The sequence below is a fragment of the Chelonia mydas genome, chromosome 7 (genome assembly GCF_015237465.2).
Source record: "Chelonia mydas isolate rCheMyd1 chromosome 7, rCheMyd1.pri.v2, whole genome shotgun sequence".
NCBI lineage: Eukaryota > Metazoa > Chordata > Testudines > Cheloniidae > Chelonia > Chelonia mydas.
This window is the reverse complement of record NC_057853.1, coordinates 94189245-94217098: the sequence shown is the minus strand read 5'-3', so window position 1 is coordinate 94217098 and position 27854 is coordinate 94189245. Positions and strand designations below refer to the sequence as shown.

The 27854-nt window shown below is 42.2% G+C and overlaps 1 protein-coding gene across 3 annotated transcripts in view; it reads left to right on the top strand.

The window, feature by feature from the left end:
- Positions 1-4476: 4476 nt before the first annotated feature.
- KNDC1 (kinase non-catalytic C-lobe domain containing 1) overlaps positions 4477-27854 on the top strand; it is a 124380-nt gene continuing 101002 nt past the window's right edge. The window contains exons 1-3 of one of the 3 annotated variants that reach the window (XM_037905471.2): positions 4477-4761; positions 8708-8906; positions 16099-16157. In XM_037905471.2, the coding sequence (XP_037761399.1) occupies positions 4663-4761; positions 8708-8906; positions 16099-16157 (357 nt within the window). In that variant the 5' untranslated portion in view covers positions 4477-4662. Of the gene's footprint in view, positions 4762-4830; positions 5231-8707; positions 8907-16098; positions 16158-27854 lie in introns of those variants that run through there. The other 2 variants (XM_043551631.1, XM_043551630.1) reach the window with 2 other exon arrangements.

Below are 27854 nucleotides of genomic sequence, written 5' to 3'. Positions count from 1 at the left end.
TTCCGGTGACAGGGTGGTTTGTTCTTTTAAGGGAAGTAGGGCCTTTGGGGCATCCCACCCCCTGTCCAGTGGTGTCCCTTTTAAGATTTGGTAACCCAGCAGTCTAGAAAAATGAAAGGAAGATATTAGAAGAGAGGAAACAGTCCTGGAAGAATAGTCTGTGCTCTCCTCGCCATTACCTCTGTTTGGTGTAGCGCTCTCTCTCTCTCTTCTGACTGGGATAGCTTCAGCCTGAACAGTTCCCTGCCTTCACTGTGTTATTCCCAGCAAAGGACGGGGTCCCTAAGCAAGCTTCTCTTCAGAACTTCAAAATAGAATAATTGCCCACCATTATAAGGTACAACACAGCACTTCCTATGCAAGCCTATTTTATTATTAAAGTAAAAGTGCTACAGAGAAAACATTAAAAACAATAGAAGAAGCTACATGTATGCTAATAAGCTTACCAGAGATCAACCCACCCCTAACATGGGCTCTGGCAGGTGCAGTCCTTCAAAACCCCTCCTGGAGTTTCCTTGTGGTTTCAAATTCATCACTGCTTCAGCTCAGACCAAGAACACAGTCTTATGGGGCCTCAGTAAGCCAAGTCCTTCTAACCCTTCCCTAAGGGTGGGGGCCCTCCATGGACCAGAGGTCCTGTCCATTTGCTGGATCAGGAGGAAGGCAAGGAACTGTTCAGCCTGGTGATGCTCAGCTCAGAAGGGAGAGAGATGTGGGTCTCCACCCCAGAGAGATGGCAACCAGGGGAAGACAGAGAGTGGGTGCCCTTGCTGTATCATAGAGGGACAGTACAGATACAGTTGCCCTGAACTGTGACATGAGTCTTCAATCGATGTGTCTCATTAAAGTACCGAGCTACTCTAAAAAGAGACTAACAATGACACCTTGACTCCCAATTACTTTGGAACAGAGTGAGCATGTGGAATAAATATTTCCACTTCATGAGGTTGAATGCTTTCTCAGCAGTTGAAGATAGTGTCACTACTGGATTATGTTATCCATTTGACATGTAAGTAATATTATGTTGGCAGTATCAGTACCAAACTGGTTCTTAATAAATCCAGCCCAGTGCTCAGACCCTACATACAGAAGAACTAACTTATTCCCTACATACAGAACAACTAACTTATTCCAAATGGACAGCCAGAACCTTTGGCAAGCCTTCTGAGGCAGCATTGGTCAGTGAAATTAAAATTTGTTGAACTGGTCTGAGCCTGGATTTTCTAATGAACCTATCCAAAGAAATTGTATCTACTTTCATCAGAGCTGAAATTGGATATTAAATTTAGTGGGACTACTCCCAGGATTAAGGGCTGCAGGATCAGATTTCTGTGTCTTGACTTTTCCCCCCTTTTCTGTAAAATGAGGATAACAACACTTCATGGAAGTGTGAGGATTCATTAGTTAATATTAGAACAGCACTTTACAAAATGTAAACTGTCCACCTTTACCTGTAAGGGTAGTTAAACATTGAAATAATCCTAATTATCTGTGATTTTCTAACTGTTCCAAATTGAATGAGGGAAATTTGTGTAAGTTTTTAAATCATCGAATTCAAATAAATCACAAATGATTTGTGTCGGGAGTGTAAAAACTGCCTTAATATTGATCCAAAGTGAGGAATTCTTCCTCCAAATGAGAACTGGTACAACTTACAATTGGTTGGGTTATTTGCTTAGCAATCACTTTAGACAATCGAAATAATGTAAGTGGAGGATTCCACACATATAAGAAACTTGTTGCATGACAACAGGAGTAACCTATTTTGGAATGCGATCTTCTATGCTCCTGACTTTCTCACGGTTCCTGATTTTTATCTTACTGCTGCACTCCACTAGCTGCTTGTTTGGATTGTCCAACACTTCTCTTCTTTGGCTCTGTTTTTTCAACCTGTGCAAGTCCAAGCAAGGGAATCAAGAGGCAGCACAGGCAAACAAAGGCGCCTGCCCTTCCACACAGCAACTTTAAGTCAGGAAGATTTCCCCAGTCCTTACTGTAGTACTGAGGGTGTAGAACTGTAGTAGTGTGGTGAGGAGAGGAGTGAAATCACAGCAGAAAGCCGGCTTCCAATAATCATGTGAAGGGGAAGTGAGAGAAAACACAGAACCCCTAAGAAAGCATCCTTCTTTCCACCTTTTAAAGCTTAAATGGACACTATGAGGTCAATGTATATGTTATGTAGAAAGATTTACTAACATTTCTATGATTCCCCATTACCGCTGTCTTAGGGCACTTCTACATAAGCACTTACTGCCCACCAAAGTGGGGTGTAAACCCAAGTGCTTGTGTAGACATGCCCAAAGCTATTGAGGTAGCCACCATTACTATAGTACTGTGATGCTTCCTGGGTTGTGAGGCACCTTGCAGTGCCCGCCCTTAGTGTGAGGAAGCCTTGTCCTGTCTGCCATGAATCAGCTCCCTCCCTCCACAGGCAACATAAGCACTCCCCTCTCAACCTACCTGGGTCTGACATCCCTCTGCACGCTAGCAATAGGCACACTCCCACCACTAAGGCCCCCAAAGCATCCCTCTCAAGTGTCCATCCCCTGCCCTGTTCCACTGAACACTCTCTCACTATTCACAGATTCACTGCTCCCAAAGGGATAATACACCCCAGCTTATCAGTTACACCTCAGATCACTGCTCCTCATAACATGCAGCACTTAGAGATAAATGTATAGTGGTAAAAAAGTAAAAGTTTTTTTAACAGAGTTTCAAGTGATGGCACCTAAAATATTGGAAACAAATGGTTATTTATAAAATCATAACATGCATTCTGGAGCCTAGACTTGTTAGTTACTGTCATGCCTTATAGGACAAAGCTCACCCCAAATCCTTCCAGCATATTACAGTCAGTCTTGGCTGTGATCTTCCATTCATGAGACAAGCCATGCTAGCAGCTTGCCTCTTCAGTGGCAAAAATTCAGGGTGTTTCCCTGCACCCCTATTTATACTCCCCAAATCTATTGTCTTTACCATAAACAGGAGCCCCTGGCTGCTTGTTTTTTTCCTATGTACTTTCTTGTCAATTTCACAATCTCTTGATTAGTATTTGGCACAGTCTGTACAGTGGCCTCCATTGTGAAGAAGACACTTCACAATAAACCCATGACCACACAGATGGAGAAAAGCATCTCTTCCCTCTTGCTTGCCAGGAGCATGTTTATCACATTCTGCTGACCTGCCATAACTCACATACTTTCAGAACACAATTTTCAGTTCAGATACATAATTCCTTAAACATTATCCAAACATACATTTCACAATTATCATGGTAAGTGGGATGTTGACTCTTGGGAGAGATCTCACAAGCTACCCTTTAATGAATTATTATGCACATATCTGTCCCAAGGGATCCCTCTAAGCACCCAATCTGCCAGTTGGCATCAAGAGGTCCCTGGGTCATAAGTACCTGGACACCACAATCTGTAATGTATTTAGCCTCACAACACCTGTGAGGTTGGGCACTTCTCTTATGCCTATTTTACAGCCCGGGAACTGAGGCACAAAGAGGCTAAGTCACACAGGAAGTCTGTAGCAAAACAGGGACTTGAACCCAGCTGTCCTAACTTGTAGTCCAGTGTCCCAGCCACTTTCTCTCAAGGTGAGGGGTCCCTGGTGGTAGATCAAATTGCAGCAGAGTGTGTGCATTTGGGGGGATGGGACAAAATTAAACTAAGTTTAATTTAATGTCCAAGGGGAGTGAAAGCAAACAGAAAATGTTATCACTGGTAAGGCCGTGATCCCGCAATCCTTTCCCAGATTCAGATCCCTGCACTTGCCTGGAGCCCCACTGAAGTCACTAGTGCTCCAGGGTCCACTTCCATGAAGCCCACTGCAGGACTGGAGCGTGAGGTTTGAGGATTGATAACATTCAGTTTCCAACATCAATATCTGGGCTGACGGTTTTGGAAAGCCCTGGCAAAGGGCCAGTCTGCCAGTGCATGCCGCAGGCTTCGCTCTCCGAGCCCGGCAGACCAGACACAAACCACCCCGCGAGCATCAATCAGCCTGCGCGCTGACAACCACCCCGAGCTCCGGCGGGCGCAGAGGGAGCACTGCGGCAGCGGCGCGGCCGGCGGGGTCCAGCAGGGGCGGCAAGTTGCTGCCTGAAGTTTGCTCCGCGTTAGTTCGGAGTGGAAGGGGGCTGGGAACGGGGGATTAAAAGGGGGGGAGGGGCGGTGATTCTCAGGGCAGGCACCTGGCTGCACCGGGAGGGCGCAAGGGCGCAGTAACCCAGGCCGGAGCCAGCGGGCCGAGGCCCCCTGCCGCGGAGGAGCTGGGGAAGGAGGCGGCTGCTGCTGCCTGGGGGAGCTGCAGTCCGGCCCGCGTTGCTCAGGCAAGGCGCGGCGGCGGCCGTGCCCGTTACTATGGGATCGCTGCCTTAGCGAAGCGGCGGGGGGCGGAGGCACGGCGTGCCCCGGGCGGGGATCGCAGGGCGCGGCACTCCGGGGAGAGGGAGCGGGAAGCGAGCGGCGTGGGTGGGGCGGAGGGCTCGAGGTGCCTGTGTGCCGCGCTGCGGGCCAAGGGCAGGGCTACAGCCCGGGGCCGCCCCGCGGGGCACGAGCAGGCGCTGGGAATGAGCCGCAGAGGGCTGGGCTTGGAGCCCGCAGCCAGGCTGCTGGGGTGAAGACTTCGCCTGCCACTTCCTCCCCAGGCGGCATGGAGGCTGTGGAAGCCGCAGTGGCTGGGTTTCCGGAGGAGGAGGAGGAGGTGGGTTGCTATGACTTCGAGCCGCTGCCGACGCTGCTGGAGGATGAGGTGAGTGTGCCAAAGTGCAGCCTCCCACCCCCCTTGGCAAGAGCACGCCCTCGTCCCTGAAGAGCTCTGGCTACTGCGCGCACCTGTGGGCGAGACCGACCCTTCCCAGCAGCAAACTGTGGCCCCAGCGCTGCACTTGCTGGAGTAGCTTCTCGGGATGAACTTGTTTGTGTCAGCAACTCCGCTGCTAGTTCTCCGGTCGCGGTGCTGCTGGCCTGCGCTTCCCGGCCTGCCCTTCCCTGCCGTCGGTTGTTTACAGCGGGGCGCTGCGCTGTGCGAGCTAGGCGAGAGCGGAAAGTGTGGACTTAATGGGGGAGCTAACCCTGTGGTAAACGCGGACTGGCCAGTCAAAGGGATATAAACCAGCTTCCACAGGGACCCGATCATCTTAGCTCAGTTGTAGGGAAAGAGCCGGATTCTCCTACCTTTTAAAAGTTGCGAGGGCAAATTGCTTTTACTCTTCAAAGCAGTAAGTTATAAAGGAAATGTTCTGAACTATCTTTTTTCTGCAAAACTGTAGCATGCAAACATCTCTGGGCAAGGATTTATGATTAGCAGTTATCAAAAGTCTGGGAAGTCTTATTACATAGGAACTAGAGAAATATATTTAGGGGCCATACAAAGAGACATGTTTCATGTCAATAAGATTATCTTGCTCCCCTCTTCCTAATAATCCCAGAAACCTGTGTTCCTAATGGATTTACTCCCTCACACCCTGCTTCTTGATACCCCATATTGGTCAATATGATTTAACTGTTGTATCATAATTATTGTCAAGTCTGCAGACTAATGTCACAAATGTTGGACTATGACTTCATTGTAGCATTTAATAACAATGACTCTTAATCAGACAAAATCACATAAATCCCCTTCAGTAAGCAGCAAACCATTTTTTCTTCTGTGAAAGCTTCACTGTTGCCATGTTAACGGCCTTTAACAGGCAGTCGGAAAGGCTGCTAAGTCTGTTTATACTGTTGTGCTAAACAAACATGTAAAGATGGAAGTGACTCTAGTTCTGAGTTGTTGTGTCATACATAGTTCTACTCCTTCATAACTCAAGGAATGATTTGGAGAGTGTTGCTTGCCTGATTGGCTAGCATTTGGATAACATGGACCAGAAATAGTTTAACTAGTAGTTTAGTGATGGATACATTTCGCGCATTGGGTTCAGTTGTTAAATAGCACTTTTCTCTTTCTTCTTACATCTCTGTCAATTTCAAGGGTAGAATCCATCAAGTGGTAACTGTGAAGAGGGAGTAGCCTAAACCATAGAGAAAGCTCTTAGCAATGCAAATAATAAATAATTTGGAGGAGGGACTGGCTGCAGTTCTTTTCACAAACTCAAGTAGGATCAGGTAGTCCATTTTTGGACATTGTCCGGTGACTTCTGTTTCCTTGAGCCTGTCACATGGTGGAGAAGATTTAGGACAATCGTTTTTGCTCTCAAGAGAGTTGAGTGTGAATCCACATCCTTTAGCAAATTGGAAACGAATCAGGGATACCTTTTTATTCCTCAGACTGAACAAGATTATTGTCTTCTGCAGGTGTATAAGTCATGATTCAATAAGTTTTCCATGACTACCCTTTGGAAGATCTCCCAGACTGCTCTCAGGATATTAAGGGTGCTCACTAACACAATTATTGCATTCTTAGGAATATTCAAGAAGAGTGATTAAAAGTTGAAGACCTAAAAGTGTGGGTAGTGGAGGGGAAAACAACTTCTTAATCTCTTAAAGCTCTATAGAAGAGTTAGGCATTTATTAAATGGAGCTTGACTGCCATTCCTGGCAAGCTCTTAAAAGTCCCCATTTGAATAGATACTCTATATTCTTGTTTTGAGAAATGTCTTTTTTGCTGTCTGGTTTGTCTAGGAATATTCTATTAATTCTTCTCTGCTCACTCTGTCAGATGACTCTTTATATTTAAAATGTTGTCTTTCACATTTAAGTATGTCTTATGGCATAGTTTACTGGTGGCAAACATCCAGGTTGCCTCTGGACCACAAAGCATGTGCAGAATCTGCAGAATCTAAGCTTTCATTTGTCTCCCTCAAAGGGTTTCTAACCTCATGATAAAGATCTTCCAAATATGATCTGTGTGATAACACAAGCTATGAGTCTACAGATGACTATAAGAAATGGCTCTAAGAGTCTGGGCTCTCCTTGACCCTTTTATTTCATTGAGATGTTAACTTGAAAGCCTGATGAGCCTTGAACTTGAAAGAAACATTTTTCAAAAATGCCTAAGAGATCTAGGAACCCAAATCCCACTAAAATCAATGTGCTCCTAAATCCCTTAAACGTTTAGAAAATCTCCTCAAGATTTAGCATTATTTATTTTATTTCTGATCCTTTTAAGAGAAGGGAGTGTGGGGGTGGAAGAGGAGCCCAATAATATGGAATTGGGAGGTGTTACAGAGAGGGAGATGCTGAAGGAGGAAGTGGAAGAGACAGACTGGGAAAGAGAAGAGAAAGGAGAATCAGAAGACCAAAATGGTGGTGCTTCTAACGTTGGGAATACTTTTCCCTTTAAGTGATGCTGAATGCAATGATACGGAAGTAACAAATATTAATGACTACGTTAATAAATTTGCCTTTACTCCATCCCAAAAGAAAAACAAACAAAAATCAATTGTTAGATATTTGTAAAATATATATTCTGTAACCCGAAACCCTTCACTAACTTCTTATATCTAAATTCAGTTCTAAATATCTGGAATTTTGGAGGTCTGAGAAATGTCAACTACTTATTAGAGCTTTGAGAAAATTGCTACTATGGTCTTTTCCTGACTAAATTGTAATGAGTATGTATCTAGCTTGAAATTTTGCCCAAATTGTTTCATTTTTTTAAAGTTGCTTGGGAAAGGCAAATACGTTTCTGTGGTTACTGCCCTTATCTTGGGGTCCTTATGTTGTGTAGGATTGTCGGTTTTGATTGGACATATTCCTGGAGGTTTCATCACATGACACAATCTTTAATAAAAAAAAAATCTTTAATTCCTGGAGATTCCAGGACGATCCTGGGGGGTTGGCAATAGTAATTGTTGTGTGATAATACAGCTATTAGGCATGGCACTTCTAGCCATAAGCTTTTTATCCAAGCAGCTTCCTAAAGCATACAGTCATAGAAGTTAAAAATTGAAAGAGCCTGTCAGATCTTCCAGTGCATCGTCCTGCCAATGTAAAGTTATTCTCTACTCTAAACTAGACTGAACAAAGCAATACAAACTTCTAAATGTCTCCAACAGAGCTTTCGCCACGTTTCTTGGAATTCCCACACACAGCCTAATAAATAGCACAGCTGTGAAGACCGCCTTATATGTTACCTTGACCATTAGGTAGCGCTGGATAAACAAAAACCTGGGGCAACCATCAGGCACCTGGAAGCTGTTTATTTAAAATTTTGACTTACGCCCATCCCACAAAAAATATCCAACCCAAAACATGTGTTGCACTACCTGAGGCTCACAAAAGAATTACAAACACTAATTAAACCTTGCAATGGCCCCATTCAGGAGACAGGTGGGGGAAACTCAGGGAAAAAGAGCTTGAAGTGACTCCCCCAAGGTCACACAGGAAACTTGTGGCAGAGTTGGAAAATTAATCCAAATCTCCTATGACCCTGTGCCTTTACCTCAAGACTATCCTTTCATTTTAGTGTGGTGCAGGAGTGTCTCAATTTAAATATATTGCAAAAATACCTGGTTTCTGAAGTTAATGTGAGATCTTCGCACAGGTTGACTGTTTCCCCAAGACACTTTTTGTGCTGAATATGCTTTATATTAAATACTTGGGGGGTAGGAGTGGGAGGTTAAATTCTTTGTCCTAGGAAGTCTGAGAACTTGCTAGAATCACATCAGGTTGTGTACTGTAGATGACATTTGACACAATTGGCTACAAGTAATGTCATCAAATGCAGAGTAATTTCTGAATTCATGTCTTGGCAGGAGAATGTGTCCCTTGCTGATATTCTGTCACTGCGGGATAGCTGTCTTACCGAGCAAGATATCTGGGCAATTTGCCTGGAGTGTAGCCATTCTATGAAGAGCATCTCCCATTCAGCAATCTTCCAGACACTTTGCATTACTCCTGACACTTTGGCTTTTAACACCAATGGCAATGTGTGCTTCATGGAACAGCTCAGTGGTAAGTATTTATGCCTCTAGCCAATTTGTTAAAAAATATGCAAAGTCATGCTGAGAGCATGTAATAAAACATTATACACTTCAAACTTTTATGTAGAATTAATTAGACTGCAAAGCAGAATTTCTTGATAAATGGATGAATGGCGGTCCATATAAGCACTCTACATTTACTAGTTATGCTAATATTGAATAAAGGTTTCTGATTGAATTTAGTAAGATCTTGGATCCACTTGTTTTCACAGATTTTTTTTTTTCCCACATGAATTTATTGCACTTACATTTTAAACATAGTAAATTATGGACTTGTGCAGACATAAGTTTGCATGTCTGAAAGTATGGGCAAAGCATAATCGGGGTGCTGCTTCTCTCACCACTTAAAATATGTCCATGAAATTACAAGTATGGCTAAACAAGGTGGGTATTTGGCTGTAGATCTAGCAGTAGAATAGATGTGACCTGATAAAGCTTTCACAGAATGGAGGATTGAGTGGTGTCTGCATGTGGCGGAATGTAAGATCTTTATGTGTCATTGGAAACATGAGGATGCTGCCATTCAGAAAAGGACTTATGATTTCATTGTGAATGAAAGTCTATTATTGGATAAGATGAAATCAGCAAAAATCTCAAGAGCCTTAGTCTCTCGCATTGCAAGAAATACTTGTGGCACCTTAGAGACTAACAGATTTATTCAAGCATAAGCTTCCATGGGCTAAAACCCACTTGATCGGATGCATGCAGTGGAAAATACAGTAGGAAGATATATATATATAATACACACAGAGAACATGAAAAATGGGTGTTGCCATACCCACTATAACAGTGATCAGTTAAGGTGAGCTATTATCAGCCGGGGGGGAACCAACTCCCCCCCCACCTTTTGTAGTGATAATCAGGATGGACCATTTTCAACATTTGACAAGAAGGTGTGAGTAATAGTGTGTGTGGGGGGGAATAAACATGGGGAAATAGTAGGTAGATCGTGCCAAACCAACCTGATCTCCTTCTTTGAGAAAGTAACAGATTTTTTAGATAAAGGAAACACAGTGGATCTAATTTACCTAGATTTCAGTAAGGCGTTTGATACCGTGCCACATGGGGAATTATTAGTTAAATTGGAAAAGATGGGGATCAATATGAAAATTGAAAGGTGGATAAGGAATTGGTTAACAGGGACACTACAGCGGGGCCTACTGAAAGATGAATTGTCAGGCTGGAGGGAGGTTACCAGTGGACTTCCTCAAGGATCAGTTTTGGGACCAATGTTATTTAATCTTTTTATTACTGACCTCGGCACAAAAAGTGGGAGTGTGCTAATGAAGTCTGCGGATGATACAAAGCTGGGAGGTATTGCCAATTTAGAGAAGGAACGGGATATCATACAGGAGGATCTGGATGACCTTGTAAACTGGAGTAATAGTAATAGGATGAAATTTAATAGTGAGAAGTGTACGGTTATGCATTTAGGGATTAACAACAAGAATTTCAGTTATAAGCTGGGGACGCATCAATTAGAAGTAACAGAGGAGGAGAAGGACCTCAGAGTATTGGTTGATCATAGGATGACTATGAGCCGCCAATCTGATATGGCTGTGAAAAAAGCTAATGCGGTCTTCGGATGCGTCAGGAGAGGTATTTCCAGTAGAAATAAGAAGGTTTTAGTACTGTTATACAAGGCACTGGTGAGACCTCACCTGGAATACTGTGTGCAGTTCTGGTTTCCCATGTTTAAGAAGGATGAATTCAAACTGGAACGGGTACAGAGAAGGGCTACTAGGATGATCCGAGGAATGGAAAACCTGTCTTATGAAAGGAGATTCATAGATACTAAGGTCAGAAGGGACCATTATGATCATCTAGTCTGACTCCTGCACAACGCAGGCCACAGAATCTCACCCACCCACTCCTGTGAAAAACCTCTCACCGATGTCTGAGCTATTGAAGTCCTCAAATCATGGTTTAGAGACTTCAAGGAGCAGAGAATCCTCCAGCAAGTGACCCATGCCCCATGCTACAGAGGAAGGCGAAAAACCTCCAGGGCTTCTTCCAATCTGCCCTGGAGGAAAATTCCTTCCCGACCCCAAATATGGCGATCAGCTAAACCCTGAGCATGTGGGCAAGATTCACCAGCCAGATACCCAGGAAAGAATTTTCTGTAGTAACTCAGATCGCACCCCATCTAACATCCCATCACAGGCCATTAGGCCTATTTACCATGAATATTTAAAGATCAGTTAATTACCAAAATCATGTTATCCCATCATACCATCTCCTCCATGAATTTATCGAGTTTAATCTTAAAGCCAGATAGATCTTTTGCCCCCACTGCTTCCCTTGGAAGGCTATTCCAAAACTTCACTCCTCTGATAGTTAGAAACCTTGCTCTAATTTCAAGTCTAAACTTCCTGATGGCCACTTTATATCTATGTGTTCTTGTGTCCACATTGGTACTGAGATTAAATAATTCCTCTCCCTCTCCAGTATTTATCCCTCTGATGTATTTATAGAGAGCAATCATATCTCCCCTCAACCTTCTTTTAGTTAGGCTAAATAAGCCAAGCTCCTTGAGTCTCCTTTCATAAGACAAGTTTTCCATTCCTTGGATCATCTTAGTAGCCCTTCTCTGTACCCGTTCCAGTTTGAATTCATCCTTCTTAAACATGGGAAACCAGAACTGCACACAGTATTCCAGGTGAGGTCTCACCAGTGCCTTGTATAACAGTACTAAAACCTTCTTATCTCTACTGGAAATACCTCTCCTGACGCATCCGAAGACCGCATTAGCTTTTTTCACAGCCATATCAGATTGGCGGCTCATAGTCATCCTATGATCAACCAATACTCTGAGGTCCTTCTCCTCCTCTGTTACTTCTAACTGATGCGTCCCCAGTTTATAACTAAAATTCTTGTTGTTAATCCCTAAATGCATAACCGTACACTTCTCACTATTAAATTTCATCCTATTACTCCAGTTTATAAGGTCATCTAGATCCTCCTGTATGATATCCCGTTCCTTCTCTAAATTGGCAATAACTCCCAGCTTTGTATCATCTGCAAACTTTATTAGCACACTCCCACTTTTTGTGCCGAGGTCAGTAATAAAAAGATTGGTCCCAAAACCGATCCCTGAGGAACTCCACTGGTAACCTCCCTCCAGCCTGACAGTTCACCTTTCAATATGACCCGCTGTAATCTTCCCTTTAACCAATTCCTCTTCCACCTTTCCATGTTCATATTGATCCCCATCTTTTCCAATTTAACTAATACCCCATGTGGCACGGTATCAAATGCCTTACTGAAATCTAGGTAAATTAGATCCACTGTGTTTCCTTTATCTAAAAAATCTGTTACTTTCTCGAAGGAGATCAGGTTGGTTTGGCACAATCTACCTTTTATAAAACCATGTTGTATTTTATTCCATTCACTATTGACCTCAATGTCCTTAACTACTTTCTCCTTCAACATTTTTTCCAAGACCTTGCATACTACAGATGTCAAACTAACAGGCCTGTAGTTACCTGGATCACTTTTCCCCCCTTTCTTAAAAATAGGAACTATGTTAGAAATTCTCCAGTCATATGGTACAACTCCTGAGTTTACAGATTCATTAAAAATTCTTGCTAATGGGCTTGCAATCTTATGTGCCAATTCCTTTAATATTCTTGGATGAAGATTATCTGGGCCCCCTGATTTAGTCCCATTAAACTGTTCGAGTTTCGCTTCTACCTCAGATATGATAATCTCTACCTCCATATCCTCATTCCCATTTGTCATGCTACCATTATCCCTAAACTCCTCATTAGCCTCATTAAAGACTGAGGCAAAGTATTTGTTTAGATATTGGGCCATGCCTAGATTATCCTTGACCTCCACGCCATCCTCAATGTTTAGCGGTCCTACTTCTTCTTCGTTCTTTGTTGTCTTCTTATTTAATGGCTTTAGAACCTTTTTACTGTTGGTTTTAATTCCCTTTGCAAGGTCCAACTCTACTTGACTTTTAGCCTTTCTCACTTTATCCCTACATTTTCTGACTTCGATAATCATAGAATCATAGAATATCAGGGTTGGAAGGGACCCCAGAAGGTCATCTAGTCCAACCCCCTGCTCGAAGCAGGACCAAGTCCCAGTTAAATCATCCCAGCCAGGGCTTTGTCAAGCCTGACCTTAAAAACCTCTAAGGAAGGAGATTCTACCACCTCCCTAGGTAACGCATTCCAGTGTTTCACCACCCTCTTAGTGAAAAAGTTTTTCCTAATATCCAATCTAAACCTCCCCCATTGCAACTTGAGACCATTACTCCTCGTTCTGTCATCTGCTACCATTGAGAACAGTCTAGAGCCATCCTCTTTGGAACCCCCTTTCAGGTAGTTGAAAGCAGCTATCAAATCCCCCCTCGTTCTTCTCTTCTGCAGACTAAACAATCCCAGCTCCCTCAGCCTCTCCTCATAAGTCATGTGCTCTAGACCCCTAATCATTTTTGTTGCCCTTCGCTGGACTCTCTCCAATTTATCCACATCCTTCTTGTAGTGTGGGGCCCAAAACTGGACACAGTACTCCAGATGAGGCCTCACCAGTGTCGAATAGAGGGGAACGATCACGTCCCTCGATCTGCTCGCTATGCCCCTACTTATACATCCCAAAATGCCATTGGCCTTCTTGGCAACAAGGGCACACTGCTGACTCATATCCAGCTTCTCGTCCACTGTCACCCCTAGGTCCTTTTCCGCAGAACTGCTGCCTAGCCATTCGGTCCCTAGTCTGTAGCGGTGCATTGGATTCTTCCATCCTAAGTGCAGGACCCTGCACTTATCCTTATTGAACCTCATCAGATTTCTTTTGGCCCAAACCTCCAATTTGTCTAGGTCCTTCTGTATCCTATCCCTCCCCTCCAGCGTATCTACCACTCCTCCCAGTTTAGTATCATCCGCAAATTTGCTGAGAGTGCAATCCACACCATCCTCCAGATCATTTATGAAGATATTGAACAAAACCGGCCGCAGGACCGACCCCTGGGGCACTCCACTTGACACCGGCTGCCAACTAGACATGGAGCCGTTGATCACTACCCGTTGAGCCCGACAATCTAGCCAGCTTTCTACCCACCCTACCCAGGAAAGGTAGCTTTCCTTCATGATCTTCACTGATGAATACAGTACAGCTACTAGATGCATATTAATTTTCTGGTGCAATTAAAGGTGATGGTTGCTGTGTTCCCCAGCAGCTTAGATCAGCTGAGGTGCCCAGGTTATCACCTAGATCTAAACAGCTGGAGGCAGGAAGAGCTCTTAAAATTCTTAGGCTCTGGAATTTGTTTTCCCCTGCCTCCCACTGCTCTGATAGAACTTCAGCTTGACATATTGGACTCCTGTTCACCCAGACTTTTACCTGAAAGGACGGGTTGGAGAAAGATCTTTGGGGTGAGGATTTGTAGCTTTTAACATCTGTCTGATTTGGAGCCTTCCTTTGACATTGAGTCTTGGGTGATAAATTTGTTATACATGTGATCAATTCTAAGAGCATTTTGTAAGTCTAAAAATTAACATTTCTCCCCTTCTGAGGGAAATAACCCAGCCTTTGGAGCCAAATCCCTCAGGCAAATGGGGCAACACCACCATAGTTATACCCCCAATGACTGAGTTGCCAAATAGGCATTAATGCAGCATCATTGCTGCAATAATCTACTTACAAGCTGTGGTCCAGGCCCAACTCCTCTAATGAAGAGCTTCGCTCCTGGTCTTTCTGTATGGATTTGGCTTGGAAAGTGAAGTGAGCAGCTATGTCGGCGTGCTGGCTGGAGAGGCCCACAAGGGCATCAGTCATATTTGTGGCGTGAGGAGGTCAGCAATCAACTGGGTTGCGTACTTTGAGATGGAGATTTGGTTCTTCCTCATCTCAGAAGATGTTAGTTACAGGTGATGGCTGGGAAGACTTATCTACATATGCTTGTTCTGTAACTTCTAAGAAGTAACAGACAGAAGGCAAACTCCTATAAGCTTTTATTAGCTGGCCTTGGGAAATCTTTCTCCTTTGGTTACTGGCTTGGATTTTTGATTCAGAGATTCCAAGGCCAGAAGGGACCGTTGTGATCATGTAGTCTGACCTCCTGTATAACACGAGCCATGGAACTTCCTCAAAATAATTCCTAGAGCACATCTTTTAGAAAAATATCCAATCTTGATTTTAAAATTGTTGGTGTTTGGAGAAACCCCACTACAACCCTTGGCAAATTGTTCTAATGGTTGTATCCTCGCTGTCAAAAATTTGCACCTTATTGTCCGTTTGAATTTGTCTAACTTCAGCTTCCAGCCATAGGTTTGTGTTGCACCTTCAGTCTAGCAGAGAAAGGTATATTATTAAATATTTGTTTCCCATGCAGGTACTTAGTGTCGTCAAGTTATTTCTTATCTTTCTCCTTTATTAAGCTAAATAGATTGCGCTCTTTGAGTCTTTCACTATAAGGCAGTGGTCTCCAAACTGTGAGGCGCCCCCCGCTAGTGGGGCATGGAGGAATCTTTGGGGGAATGCAGCGGGGCCCGGGTCAGCCCCCATTGCAGTGGGGAGGGAGCGCCGCCCTGCCCCACCCCACCGCCAACCACACTCCATCACTGCCTCCAACCACAGCTTTTGGCCTTGGTTCCTGGCCCTGGCCCCAGCTCCTGACTCTGCTCCCTGCTCCACTTCTAGCCACAGCCCTCGGTGCAGCCCCATTCCCAGCCACAACCCCAGCCTTGTCCTCCGGCTCTGTTCCTGGCCCCAGCTGCAGCCCTAACGTCCGTTCCCGACCCCAGCTGCAGCCGCGGTCTGAGAATTTTCAGGTTCCCAGAAAGAAGGGGATTAAAAATATTAAGTTGGTAGTTTGGTGTCTCAAATAGTGGTTATCTCTTTCTCTGATTTTAATCTTTTTGCTCCTTAGTGGGGAGAGTGATAGTTTGCTGCTTCAGGATGGTTAGAAATAAGGTACAGAAAGGCATACTTCCCTATGTAATCATTAAAGGGTCCTTTTGGTTAGAATTAATAATTCCCCTACAGCACTGGAACCATCAGCTCTGTACAGAGTTGTGTTTGTAGCTTGGAGGTGTGAGAACCAACAGGCTTGTCAATTATGTAGATGTTTCATTTTGTGACATCAAACTGTCAAGATGTGCTATATGCATATATCATTGTCAATTTCTTAATCTGGTGTTCTTTTTTTATAGATGATCCAGAAGGTGCCTTTGTCCCACCAGAATTTGATATCACTGGTAACACGTTTGAGGCAAGTAACAGATAAAGATATAGATCTTGTTGGTATTCTTGGTATTTTTACAATACTGAATGCTTATAGTTTTTCTTCAACATACGGTTTTAATGTTTGTATTTAATGCTCATGAATGGGTATACTATTTTGGGAACGCAGACTATGTATATGTGTATTAAATGGAAATTTCTAGGGAAGTAAAATGGTATGTTAAACAATTCTATATTAAACAATTTTTCACTAACTGAAAATATGAAAATCCTTTTTTGCAAGAACAGTATATTGGTCTGCCTTAAACCACAGCTGGTCTGAATTGTTTTATTTATCCTTCATTGGTTACATTTGTTTGTTCAGAGACTAGCCATGAATTTTTATGACTAAATATAACATTTGTTTGCTATCTTCTTCAATAAAATAATTCATGGTGGGGCAATCAACAATTTTATCTTTGGCTTAATGAAGAAACAAATGGATGTCTGTTGCCTTGCAATCCACAAATGCTCTACATTGTTAAATTAAATTAGTGTTAAATTGTTTACACTAATTCATTAGTCTCCCAAATCAGCCATCCCATTGCAGTATTACAAGAATGTTTGTTTTTGTTACTTTCTATTGAAATTCCTGGATATACTATTTAATGTTTTTTGGCTTGTATTTTAGATAATACCTAAATTGGTTTAATGAGCAGCATGTTTTGTTGTCAGTCAAGATACAAGTAAATCTATTTTGTTTCCACATAATCTAATACTAATAACTTTATTTTGATGCTTGCCTATCTTTTGTATAATTAGGTTTATAATTCTCTCTTGCTCAGCAAATGTGGGTTTTTTTTTTTTTTTTTTTTTTTAAATGTGTCTGCCAATTAAGCTCTACAAATATGAGGATGAAAGAGAAATAGAAAAATTATAGACTATGGTATAATACAGTTCTGGAAGCTTTAGAGACATGAGTTCCTCTTCATCTCTACCCACTACCATGAACACTTGGCCATCATTACAATTACATAGGCAATCAGAGCTCAAATTGCTTGACAGTCTGTACTTCCAGGTTTTTGCACACTGGATGTTCTTTATATTCTGACTTGTTTTGGGAGAGAAAGATATAGTTGGTGGCTATTTCTTCCTGAGAGGCACTGAAACTTGTAGTTTTCTCTTTTAGATTGATGTCCCTGCGGCTCCTTCAGGTCAGGAGGGATAAATATTTTCTCTACTCCTTATGCCCAGATAGGCCTCCTACATCTGATCAAGTCTTGCTCAAGTCTCATTCCAGCTCGTTGAGGTCTTTTTTTTCCTGTGCAAGCCTGTCTTCTCTCTGAGTCCAAAGGCCTTTACCTCTGAGCTTGGTCTTGTGTGCCATGTGTAAGCCTCTGGCTGGCCAGTAGTTTGGATGTCAAAGATTTTGAGCTTTTCTGACCCAGCAGCGCTCCAGAATGCATTGCTCCTTCCCTGCTGCCAACTCTAGGAAGTCACTGAACCCTTGAGATGTGAGACTCATCGCAGCTAGAGGTATTGGGAGAGTTTCTAAGTTCTGAAACTCAAATGTTGGAGGCAACTTTGGGATTTGAGAATTGGAGGAGGAGTACTTGTCTTAAAAGTCCTCAATTCTTAGTTTGTTTTAGATGAGGTACAAGCCATTTTTTTTTCCAGATCAGTTTATCCATGTCTACTAAAAATCCCATAATGTCTGTTGTGGCAGTGCTTAGATATTTCTGTTATATTGAACCCACTGGAGGGAAGGAGAGGGAGAACAGTTAAATGTACAAGACGTCTCTTTCTTTGTTACAAAGTTAGAAACTTAAGCAGAGCTCTTATCATCCTGAGCCTGCAGAGGGACAAACTGATGCTCAGTTCTCTGTACTGTACATTCAGAATCATGTTGCTTTTAGTGAAACTGAACACTTTCACTCTGTATATGTACCTCGTGTATATACAGCTGTATACTATAGATGCTCTCTTTCAAGGGTCATCACTGCGGTGCAATGGTATTTGAGAGAACCCCATTTTCCCCAGGGTACTTGGATTAGGAGAGGGATCTGTATTTAATTTATGCAAATGTTGACTTCTTAATTGTTTTGGCTATATCTGACATCAATAAATAAATTATGGATATTTAACAGGTACCCCAGGCCTAAAGACCTACCCCCAAAACGTCGAACCTATTTTACAAGGACACTGCTCTGGTTCCAGTGGACAGTGGCATTTCTAGAAAACAAAGTATCAAATGCACACTATTATAAAAGAGGCTGAGAAATAAACTAATTTTAAGGCACTTATTGCTTATAAGTATTGTTTATATTCCTGATCTGGTCTTTTGCTGTCTTTCAATATTTGCTTGCTTTTATATTAAAAAAATGAAGGTTTACTCAGCACAGTAACAAAGACCGTTTAGATTCTATATGAACTAATATTGAGACACATTTCTCTTCTCTAAATCAAAAGTTTGACCAACTGTACATTTTCCCAGCTCCCTCTCTTTCCCGCCTCCCCCCCTTCCCTTGTATCACAGTTTGCTAGCATGGTGATCAGTGAATTTTGACCGATAAGAGAGGCACAACAGAAATAGTTGTGTTACTGAGAGTTCTTCAATAGATTTGTTTCCATCACCAACTCAGTACAGTAGGAGTTTGCCTTGGGTTAAAAGTGTTGCTAGTTTCAAACGAGTGTCAAATGGCTGTTTGTCCATATCACAAAACTACCCTTCAGTCTGGGACAGTGGGTCGCTGAAGCACAGCCCCACGGTTCTAGAATGTGATCTTGCATTTAGATGCAAGACTTAGATGTCTGCCATCTGTGAATGTGGTTTATAAAATTTTTTAATAGCACAGCTGTTCATTTCACCTATGTTCCAACTAACTGATCTGTTTAATCCAAATCTGCATGTGCATTCAGCACTTCTTGATTTTTTTTTTTTCTGCCTATAGCAAGTTTAACATTTAGCACAAGTATTGATGATAACTCCGTGATCTCTTCCTTTTTAAGAGATGGAAACAAAGTGTAGTAGTTTTTTTTTTTTATTTATATATATATTTTTTACCCTATCACACTTCTTTTAACTATAGTGAAGTCTTGAGAATAAAATCCCCAATAGGGTATGAGGGCACAGTGTAATGGCAGGGGTAGGGAAGTGTGTAGCGGGGGAGTTCAGGGTCTCTGTGATGGGTCTGCCAGTGTGGTCTCAGGCAATATCCTGATGATGCTGTAACTTCTACCAGGCTGCTCTCCCTAGACCTTGCTTGAGGCTCTAGCTTTTGTGTCAGCCTGACTGTAGGTGTGTGTCTAAATTTGAAATTCCACACTGTGGCACTTTGGGGTTTAACCCAGACCAGTAAGGGGTTGCATCACCACCTTCCCTGCAACTCTGAGTGCCTTAAATGCTATGATGCTGTGGCTCACAGCCTTGACACCTACATCCAGAATACAAGCATGCAAGTCACACCCTGGCTTTCACTGCCCACTTACTTTTTGCAAGGTGATCCCAACACCTCCTCTGTCCTAAAATTTCCCCAAAACTATCTGCTCTGTAGTGTTCAGCTCACTTGCTGAAGTTAAGTTTGCTACTCCTTTAAAGAGACAGTATTAACTTAACTGGCATTGACAAACCCTCCACTTCAGTCAGAGCACTTGGCTTATGATAAAAATATAACAAGTTTATTAACAAAAGGATATAGGTTTAAGTGATGCGAAGTATAAGGAATAAGGATAGAAATAACTACAAACAAATAAAAGTAAAATATGCTTCTAAGACTAAAACTTAATTTAGCAAGCTAGAGTCTTTTGTTCAAAGACGTTTTTCTCACCTATATTCAGTTTTCCAGAGACTTTCAACCCCCTTGGTTGAAAGGTTCCATTTTTCTCAGGTATAAAAGAGCCCTGGCCTCTTGAATCTGCCCTGTAATGGATGCCAAAATGGCTTTCTGTCCTTGCTTATATCTTCCAAAGTTCAATGACCTTGCTTCAGGAGGCAGGAAGGTTTTCGGCAGCTGTGACTTCCATCCCCTGCCAAGAGTGTTCAGTGGCCATCCTCCATTCTAGTTTGCCTGATGGCTTAGTCTGCCTTACATGTAACTGGACCTTCATTGTCTCTGCCTGACAACTAGGCAGGTCAGATAAGCAAATACATACTCCTTTGTCTAGGGCAGATTGGGCTTATACATTGCTTGCCAAATGCATTTTAAGAACAGAATTCTAGCACATATTTGCAACTCATCGTATACACCCTGTATATACACCATGCAATGATTTTTGGAACCAGAGTGTTTCCAGTTTGCATATGATACAGATTATGACAACAGTGAGTTGGGTGTAGTGAGTATGTCAGGCCTGACAAAAGTTGCTGATGAAGTAATGAACCATCAGTGGGCCACTGTCACATCCACCCTCCAACCCCTATAACTGTTGAAAGTGTGAAGAAGCTTTGTCTTGTTACTTTCCTGTCCTCTCCAAAGCCACCTCCTGGGGTCTGCTGTGAAATGGAGGATATCTGTTTTCTCCTAAGCTGTGTGTGCATGGTGGGGGCACTGGGAGGAAGAGGGAGAAATTACTTTGCTCGTTCTGTGGAACACTTTTTCTGATAGGATACTTTTCTGATACTCTACCCTCCTACCGTTCCTTGTGGTTCCTCTTCCACAGTGGTTAAATGCAGTATGCTTCCTGGTGAGGCTCCTCCAGCAGTAACAGGAAATTCACATGATCCTTGGTAGTTGACTGCTGACAAGAAAATCTTGAATAATATAAGTGAAACTGATCAGTCTTGTTAAATTGATTCTGCTGCTTGGCAAAGAGGTATTGTAGCTGTCTGTCTCCATTCTCCACAGTTCAGTTTCCTGTATTTTATTCAGAGTTGTGTCTGCTTCCCTCCGTGACAAAAATAACTTGCAACTTTTATTTTGGTTCATTATAATGACTCTGCAATGCTATGGAAGAGGGAGTTAGATTCTGTTCAAGCATAAGATTATTAACAAAGTTCCAGTAACCAACTCTTCTTACTAACATATTCTGTCACTGTTTTGTATTGGTTTTTCACAGATGTACCTGAGGTCAGAATACAAGGCCAGCAAAATAACAGATTTGTAATAAAGTACATCTTGGTCTTTCAGTTCCCAAATTCAGATTGTATGGCTGAATTTGGATTTTCAAACTGGCCTTTTAAGCATATTACATAGTAGTTTAGTGTATATGTCTAAATGTGAGATTTGGCTGTTAAGTGACTCATGTTCAAATATTAGGCTATTCACGTTGATCAGTCTGTATCTTTTTTTCTTTTTGCAAAGAAATGCCATCAAAAGGCAGAAAACTGCATGATCAGATTTTCATAATCCTTTTTGACAGCCTCTTAATCTATTGGGAGAGCTCTTTCTGTGCAGAAGTAGTTCTGTTTGTGCAGAGAGGTCTAGAAGAAATTAAGTATCAGAGGGGTAGCCGTGTTAGTCTGGATCTGTAAAAGTGGCAAAGAATCCTGTGGCACCTTATAGACTAACAGACGTATTGGAGCATAAGCTTTCATGGGTGAATACCCACTTCGTCGGATGCATGTAGTGGAAATTTTCTCTTGAGAAAATTAGTTTCTCTTGGTTCTCTATTGACTGGAAGAGACTGAGCCTTGTCCTGGGTCTGAGAAGTCCTCAAACTCTGTTCTAATGGGCAACTTCCATCTGTGTGCTGAACCATATATGAGGGTAACACCTTAGTGCTTGAGTCGGTGGACATGTTAGGAAATGTAGTTGGAGCTTTAAAATAAAATTTTCATAGAAAAGGACAAATATATTATGTATCTGGGATGAGAGACATTGTATTGCTATCTTTCTCTTCATATCCAATGATGAAATGTAAGGTTGCAAACCTTGATGCTGGATTTTAGCTACTGGGATCCCTTAAAAATGCACTATTTAATACTATGGCTAGGTCAAATTTGAAACCTTTATTTTCCTTAAGATTCAGAAAATCTCTCTTCACATTCCCCCCCACATTATAAATAAAACCCTGAAGTAAGAGATATATAATGTCTATATATGTTAGAACATACACAGACTATCTATATCTTACTTCAGGGTTTTATTTATAGTGTGGAGGGGAATGTGAGGGGATAGGTGGGGAGGATTTATTAATACACTTGCTTAATATAGAACACTAATCTTAATGTAGCGTTCCACAAAGAAACTTGTCCATATTAATCATTTTTCTTTTATCATTTTAGTGGTGTGTGTGTGTTCTACCCAAAAGAATTCAGGTTTTATTAAATCAAGCTTGAAATAGGCAACTTGTCAGCACAGATAAATTTAACCTTTCCCTGTTTCAGGGTTGTCTTTGCACCACATGGACCTTGGTGGGATTTTTTTTTTATTGATAAATATGTGTGTTGTGTTTTGGGTTTTCTTAGTTTTGTTTTTTTTTTTTGTAAATAGCTCTAATTTTAACTTTTTCCTTGCACAACAAAAAATCTAATTCAGGTATGAATTTGAGAGGTAACATAAATATTCTCTGCTCAACAGCTGTATAACTACTTTCTAGGTCCCATTCCTACTATGTCGATTGGGAACAAATTGTGTTAGTTAATTAAGAGATAAGAGTTTCACACTATAAGAGTCACCTTGAAAGTAGAGAGGAAGTATTCTGGGTAATTATTGGTATATCTAAAGAAGTAGATGTGAAACTCACAATTTCAGAATGAGTTTAAAATTTTAATGTAAGAAGCTTCTAAAATTAGTTTTCTATTTTTTTCCTGTCTGGTCTTTCAGGCATCCAGATGTTTTATTGTAATGCTATTCCCAGCAGTGTCTTAATTACTTCTTGGATTACTCTTTCAAATCCTTAGCAGAGAAATCAATGGGGACCTTATTCATCAAAATTTGAGGTATATGCACAATTCTTGCTGTCTAGAAGGGTACTATCAGAATGGTGGCATAGGTAGCTTTTTCTACACTTTGGCCCCAAATGTGCAAATACATGAGTGAGTAACTTTACATATCTCACAAAGAAAAGGAGTACTTGTGGCACCTTAGAGACTAACCAATTGGGTGCCACAAGTACTCCTTTTTCTTTTTGCGAATACAGACTAACACGGCTGTTACTCTGAAACCTTACATATCTCAGTAGTCCCATTAAGTCAGTGCATCTAGTTAGTAGCATATGTAAAGTTATTCAAGCTTAAGTATTTGCAGGCTGAGGACCTCTTTTGTGTGTGTGTGTATACCCTTCACAAGAGGGTTTTTAAGTGAAGTGAATGCCTTGGAAAGTGACTAATAGGAGTGCCCTGAGCCTGTGGGGAGCTATGCACAAATTTTGACCTGTAACAGTTGGGGGGGGTTTCACTCCTCTGTCTCTCCTAAGCAAAAACTGTCAAACACACTGAATTGTGTGGTGGCTTTTATGTGCGCTAATGGCAATTGTAGAATGGCATCAAACTAATATTCATTTTGACTTGAGGTAGGATTAGAACTCTAGTTACTGGAGATAAAAGGCTGGCAGATTTACCTTAAACTAAGCTAAGACTGTTTAGTGGATATGCCCCTCCAGTAAACCAAAATACATGAGTTATACTTTTTGTGTGTGTGTGAGTAGTAAGACATGTCCGTCTCCCAATAAATGAAAAAAGTGAACTGACCTTTATGGGTTTTACCTTTCAGCCAGCTGTCAATGTGGCTTCCATTTTTATGGGTGCAGTTTTGAGCCCATAGTAGCTGTTTTACTAATTCACTACTGGCACTATATTAGTGGTTAGTTTGGGCCTGAAGTAGACTATGAAGAGATCCATGTGGTATGTAGCGTTATAACTTTTAGTGACATTTTTAGTGTACCACACCTTTTAGTCTTTAGGAGTTTGCCCATCAGTGAGGTCAGCTGCCATTTTGTGAGGCAGAGTTGATTCAGTACATTAGAGGAGACACACACTGTGCTCTGAAATGGAGGTTTATTTTTGTTCTTTGTTTTATTTCCATAATGTAAAGTAAATCGCTAAAATTGAAGATACATAGTGGCTCTTTGTGCCTGGAAAGCATAAGTCTGTCTATTAATATTTTTTGTCAAGAATTCATTGAGTGCACCAAAATGCAAGTACAATTACTGCTGGTTTTTTAAAAAAAAAAAAGTACATCTCTGAAAATCTGGCAGTAGTTCTCAAAATAACTCCTGTGTGCCCTCAGTGGGAGGAAGAGGTCAGGGAGACCAGGGGACCCAGTGGTGACAGTTCCAACATCCTTGGTCTGTCCATGATCCTCTTCCCTCCCTCTTCCCCCACTCCATGTTCTGCTATGTGGGGTGCTCCCTGTGAAGCTTCAGTCCATACTGCAGGTGAACGAGCTATAAAGAGGTCCTTCTTGAAATATTTATTGCCTTTCTCCCTCATTGATTCTGCTACCAAGAGGTCCTTTGTACCCCATTTGCCCCTGAGAGAATGTGGCAGTCTGTGTGATTATTGTAGGAACTTAGTGGGATAATGATGGGCACCCACAGTTGTTCATGTTTGCAAAACTTTTTTTCTTTTTAAATCCTATTGCTATTGTTCATGCGTGACTCCTAATGTTAATGGGGAAAGATCTGCCTCACTGAACAGAGTAGCCTTCTGAAATGTAACAACCATTTTGTATAACTGAGTTGGCTTAAAATGAAAGTGTGTATAGACTAGCCTGGATCTTTATAAATCAAGACACAAATGTCTACCAGTTTATTGTACTCCAGGTGGAAAAATCTGAATAAGGTGTCTTGGAAAAGAGTTGGCACACTGAAATATCTTAGTTTTCAATTGTAGATACCACTGTCTGTCCTTCCATATCAATCTACCCACTGCATCCAATCTTGTTCTTCTTCCCCTGCCCAGGGTTGCCAACTTTGTCATATTTAAAAACCAGACACTCCAGCAGTGCTGCCTCTGAGGTCCCTGAACCCTGTTTGCTCCTTTTCCCCTCCTTTCTCCCCCCAGGTCTGGAGGGACTCATCTGTGGAGCCAGGGCTTTGAGCCTCAGCTGCCTGACGCAGGTAGGAGGTGGCCCTGGCTGAGTAGGGGCTGGTGCAGGTGATGACCCGGCGCCTCCACCACTTGCAGTAACCAGACTTTGGGCGTCTGATCAGTACATCTGACTGGACGCAGTGAGGTCAGACTTTTCAACCAGACTTTTCAGCTGAAAACCGGGTACCTGGCCACCCTGCCCCTGCCTCCAGACTTATTCAGATTTTTTTGTTTTTCTCTTGGCTTTCAGATAAAGCTACTGAAATTAGAGAAATCTTTAAAAATAGAAAGCTTTGTAAATGCATGTGACAATAGAAGTATTAATAGTGAAAAGTGTCAGAACCTTTTATAAGGCCTTAAAACCAAAGGAGCTTGACTCATCAGCTGTGATATTAAGTGAATAAGTAGGGACTACTTAGTTTAGGGGCAATTGAAACACAATAGTATTGTGTGCCTAGAGATCATGGTACGCGCTATGTAATTCAGAAATATATGCAATATGTATTCTATAACTTGTTAGTTAAACAACGTTGTCTCATTTCTCCTTATTTTGTTCCAGCTTGGTTTTTAGACTGCAATGTCTGCAAAGAGTTACTAATGTTGTGCAATGCAAATTGATTGCTTGACATTTCACACAAGAACAAGTTAAGACTTGCAAGCTTTCATTTAGATGTTAGGCCAATAAAAAAGTCAATCTGAGTAGTGAAATAAATTGCCTGTAAATTTCAACCACAAGTGGATTATTTGATTACTCCTGGGTCGTAATTCCTTTCTTTTCCCCTACAGAAATATTTTTTTAGTAAATAGCTTTCAAATACTTTTTGGGCACCTCTTCAGCTTTTTGCAAACAAATTACATCTGAATGATTACCAGAGTAAGTTTTTTTTTTTTTTTTTTTTTTTAAAACAACAAACAAACCAAACACAACCCTGAATATAGGTATACAATTATCCTACAGTTTGTTTCAGCAATTCAATAACTAGAAAGTAGTTTGAGTATTCTACTGTTTAGCATTTTTATTTGCAGACTAATTTTCTATCACATCTAAGGTGCAAAATATATGCATTTTTTATTCATAATACAATATTTCAAAGTAATTACATTTTGCTCATGCAGGAAACTATTTGTTCTCTCTGTTATGAAACAAGACTTAAAAATAATGGGCCTATTACATTATGTATGATGCTGAGGGACTCTCCTGCAAGAAAATATGCTGGGGCATTATGCCTTCCATACTAGTTCTGGGTTTTATTTCTGATCTCAGTTACACCAGTAAATTTCCCAAATGGATGGAATTTGTCTGGATTATGCTGGCACAATTGAGAATAGTATCTGAAATCTGACCTTCTGTATGTTTAACTGTTGCATAATCCTTCAATAGTCCATAATCTAGTTCCATTGCAATAATATTGGGAGGAAGTGTGGTTTTGTGATTAGAGGAAGGGAGTGGTATCAGGACTCTGGAGTTCTTGATGCAAGTTATTGGGTTCAATAAAGGGGAAACTTGGTTAATTCTAAGGCCTATGCTTATACAAAAGGTCAGACTAGGTGATCTAATGGTCTCTGTTGGCATTAAAAATCTATGAATTTTTTTCTGAGCATGATCACAGGTATTTCAGCTTTATTTTAGAAAGCCTTGTAAGTCACATGACAGATGAAATGTGCATAGAGTTCTTTGGGTATTCATTGCCATCTTACCTTGGTTTGCATAAAGATCCTACGTTTATAACTAAGGCTACGTTTTAGTCACAGGTATTTTTAGTAAAAGTCATGAACAGGTCATGGGCAGCAAACAAAAATTCACGGCCCGTGATCTGTCCATGACTTTTACTATATACCCCTGACTAAAACTTGGTGGGGGCTGCCCAGGGCGTGGTGGGGGCATGCGGCCTGGGAGGACCCCCATTGGTGCTGGGGGGGCCTGATGGTGTGCAGCCCGGGAGGACCGCCGCTGGTGCTGGGGGGTGTTGACAGGGCTGGCAGGCTCCCTACCTGGCTCTGTGCCTCCCCCTTCCCTCCAGCAGCAGAGGATGGATGTGTGTGTGTGTGTGTGTGTGTGTGTTTGGGGGGGGGGGGGAGGGTTGGGGCATAGGATGGGGTGAGGCAGGCTCTGGGCAGTGCTTATCTAGGGGCTTCCCGAAGCGGTGACATCCCCCTCGCTCAGCTGCTAGACGGAGGCATGGCCAGGCAACTCTGCTCTCTGCCTCTGCCTGGAGGCACTGCTCCCGCAGCTTCCATTGACCGCAGTTGCCGGCCAACAGGATCTGTGAAGCCAGTGCTCTGGGCGGAGGCAGCGCATGGAGCTTCCTGGCTACGCCTCCACCTAGCAGCTGAGTCAGGGGGATGTTGACACTTCTGGGGAGCCCCTCAGGTAAGCGCCGCCCAGAGCCCGCCTCACCCCGTCATGTGCCCCAAACCCCTGTCATACCCAAATTCCGCTACTGTGTGGGGAGGGGAGGGCAAGACTGCCCCACCAGCGGCCAGTGCTACTGGCACAGCGGCTGTCTGAACTGCCCTCGGGCCAGGTGCTTCGTCCTCTGCAGAAGTCAAGGAGGTAACGGATTCTGTGACAAACTCGCAGCCTTCTTTATAACCTGTTTTTTCAATTTGTTGGACTGGTGTGTGGGTGTGTATATATATATATATTGAACATCTCTCCTAATCCTTTCATTTCAAGCATTAGTTTGCTGGATTTATTTAGAAGGATAATAACCATGTTCAGGCCCTCGTTCACAGAATTTAAATGCTTTGCACCATGAAAGTACGGAAATCTCT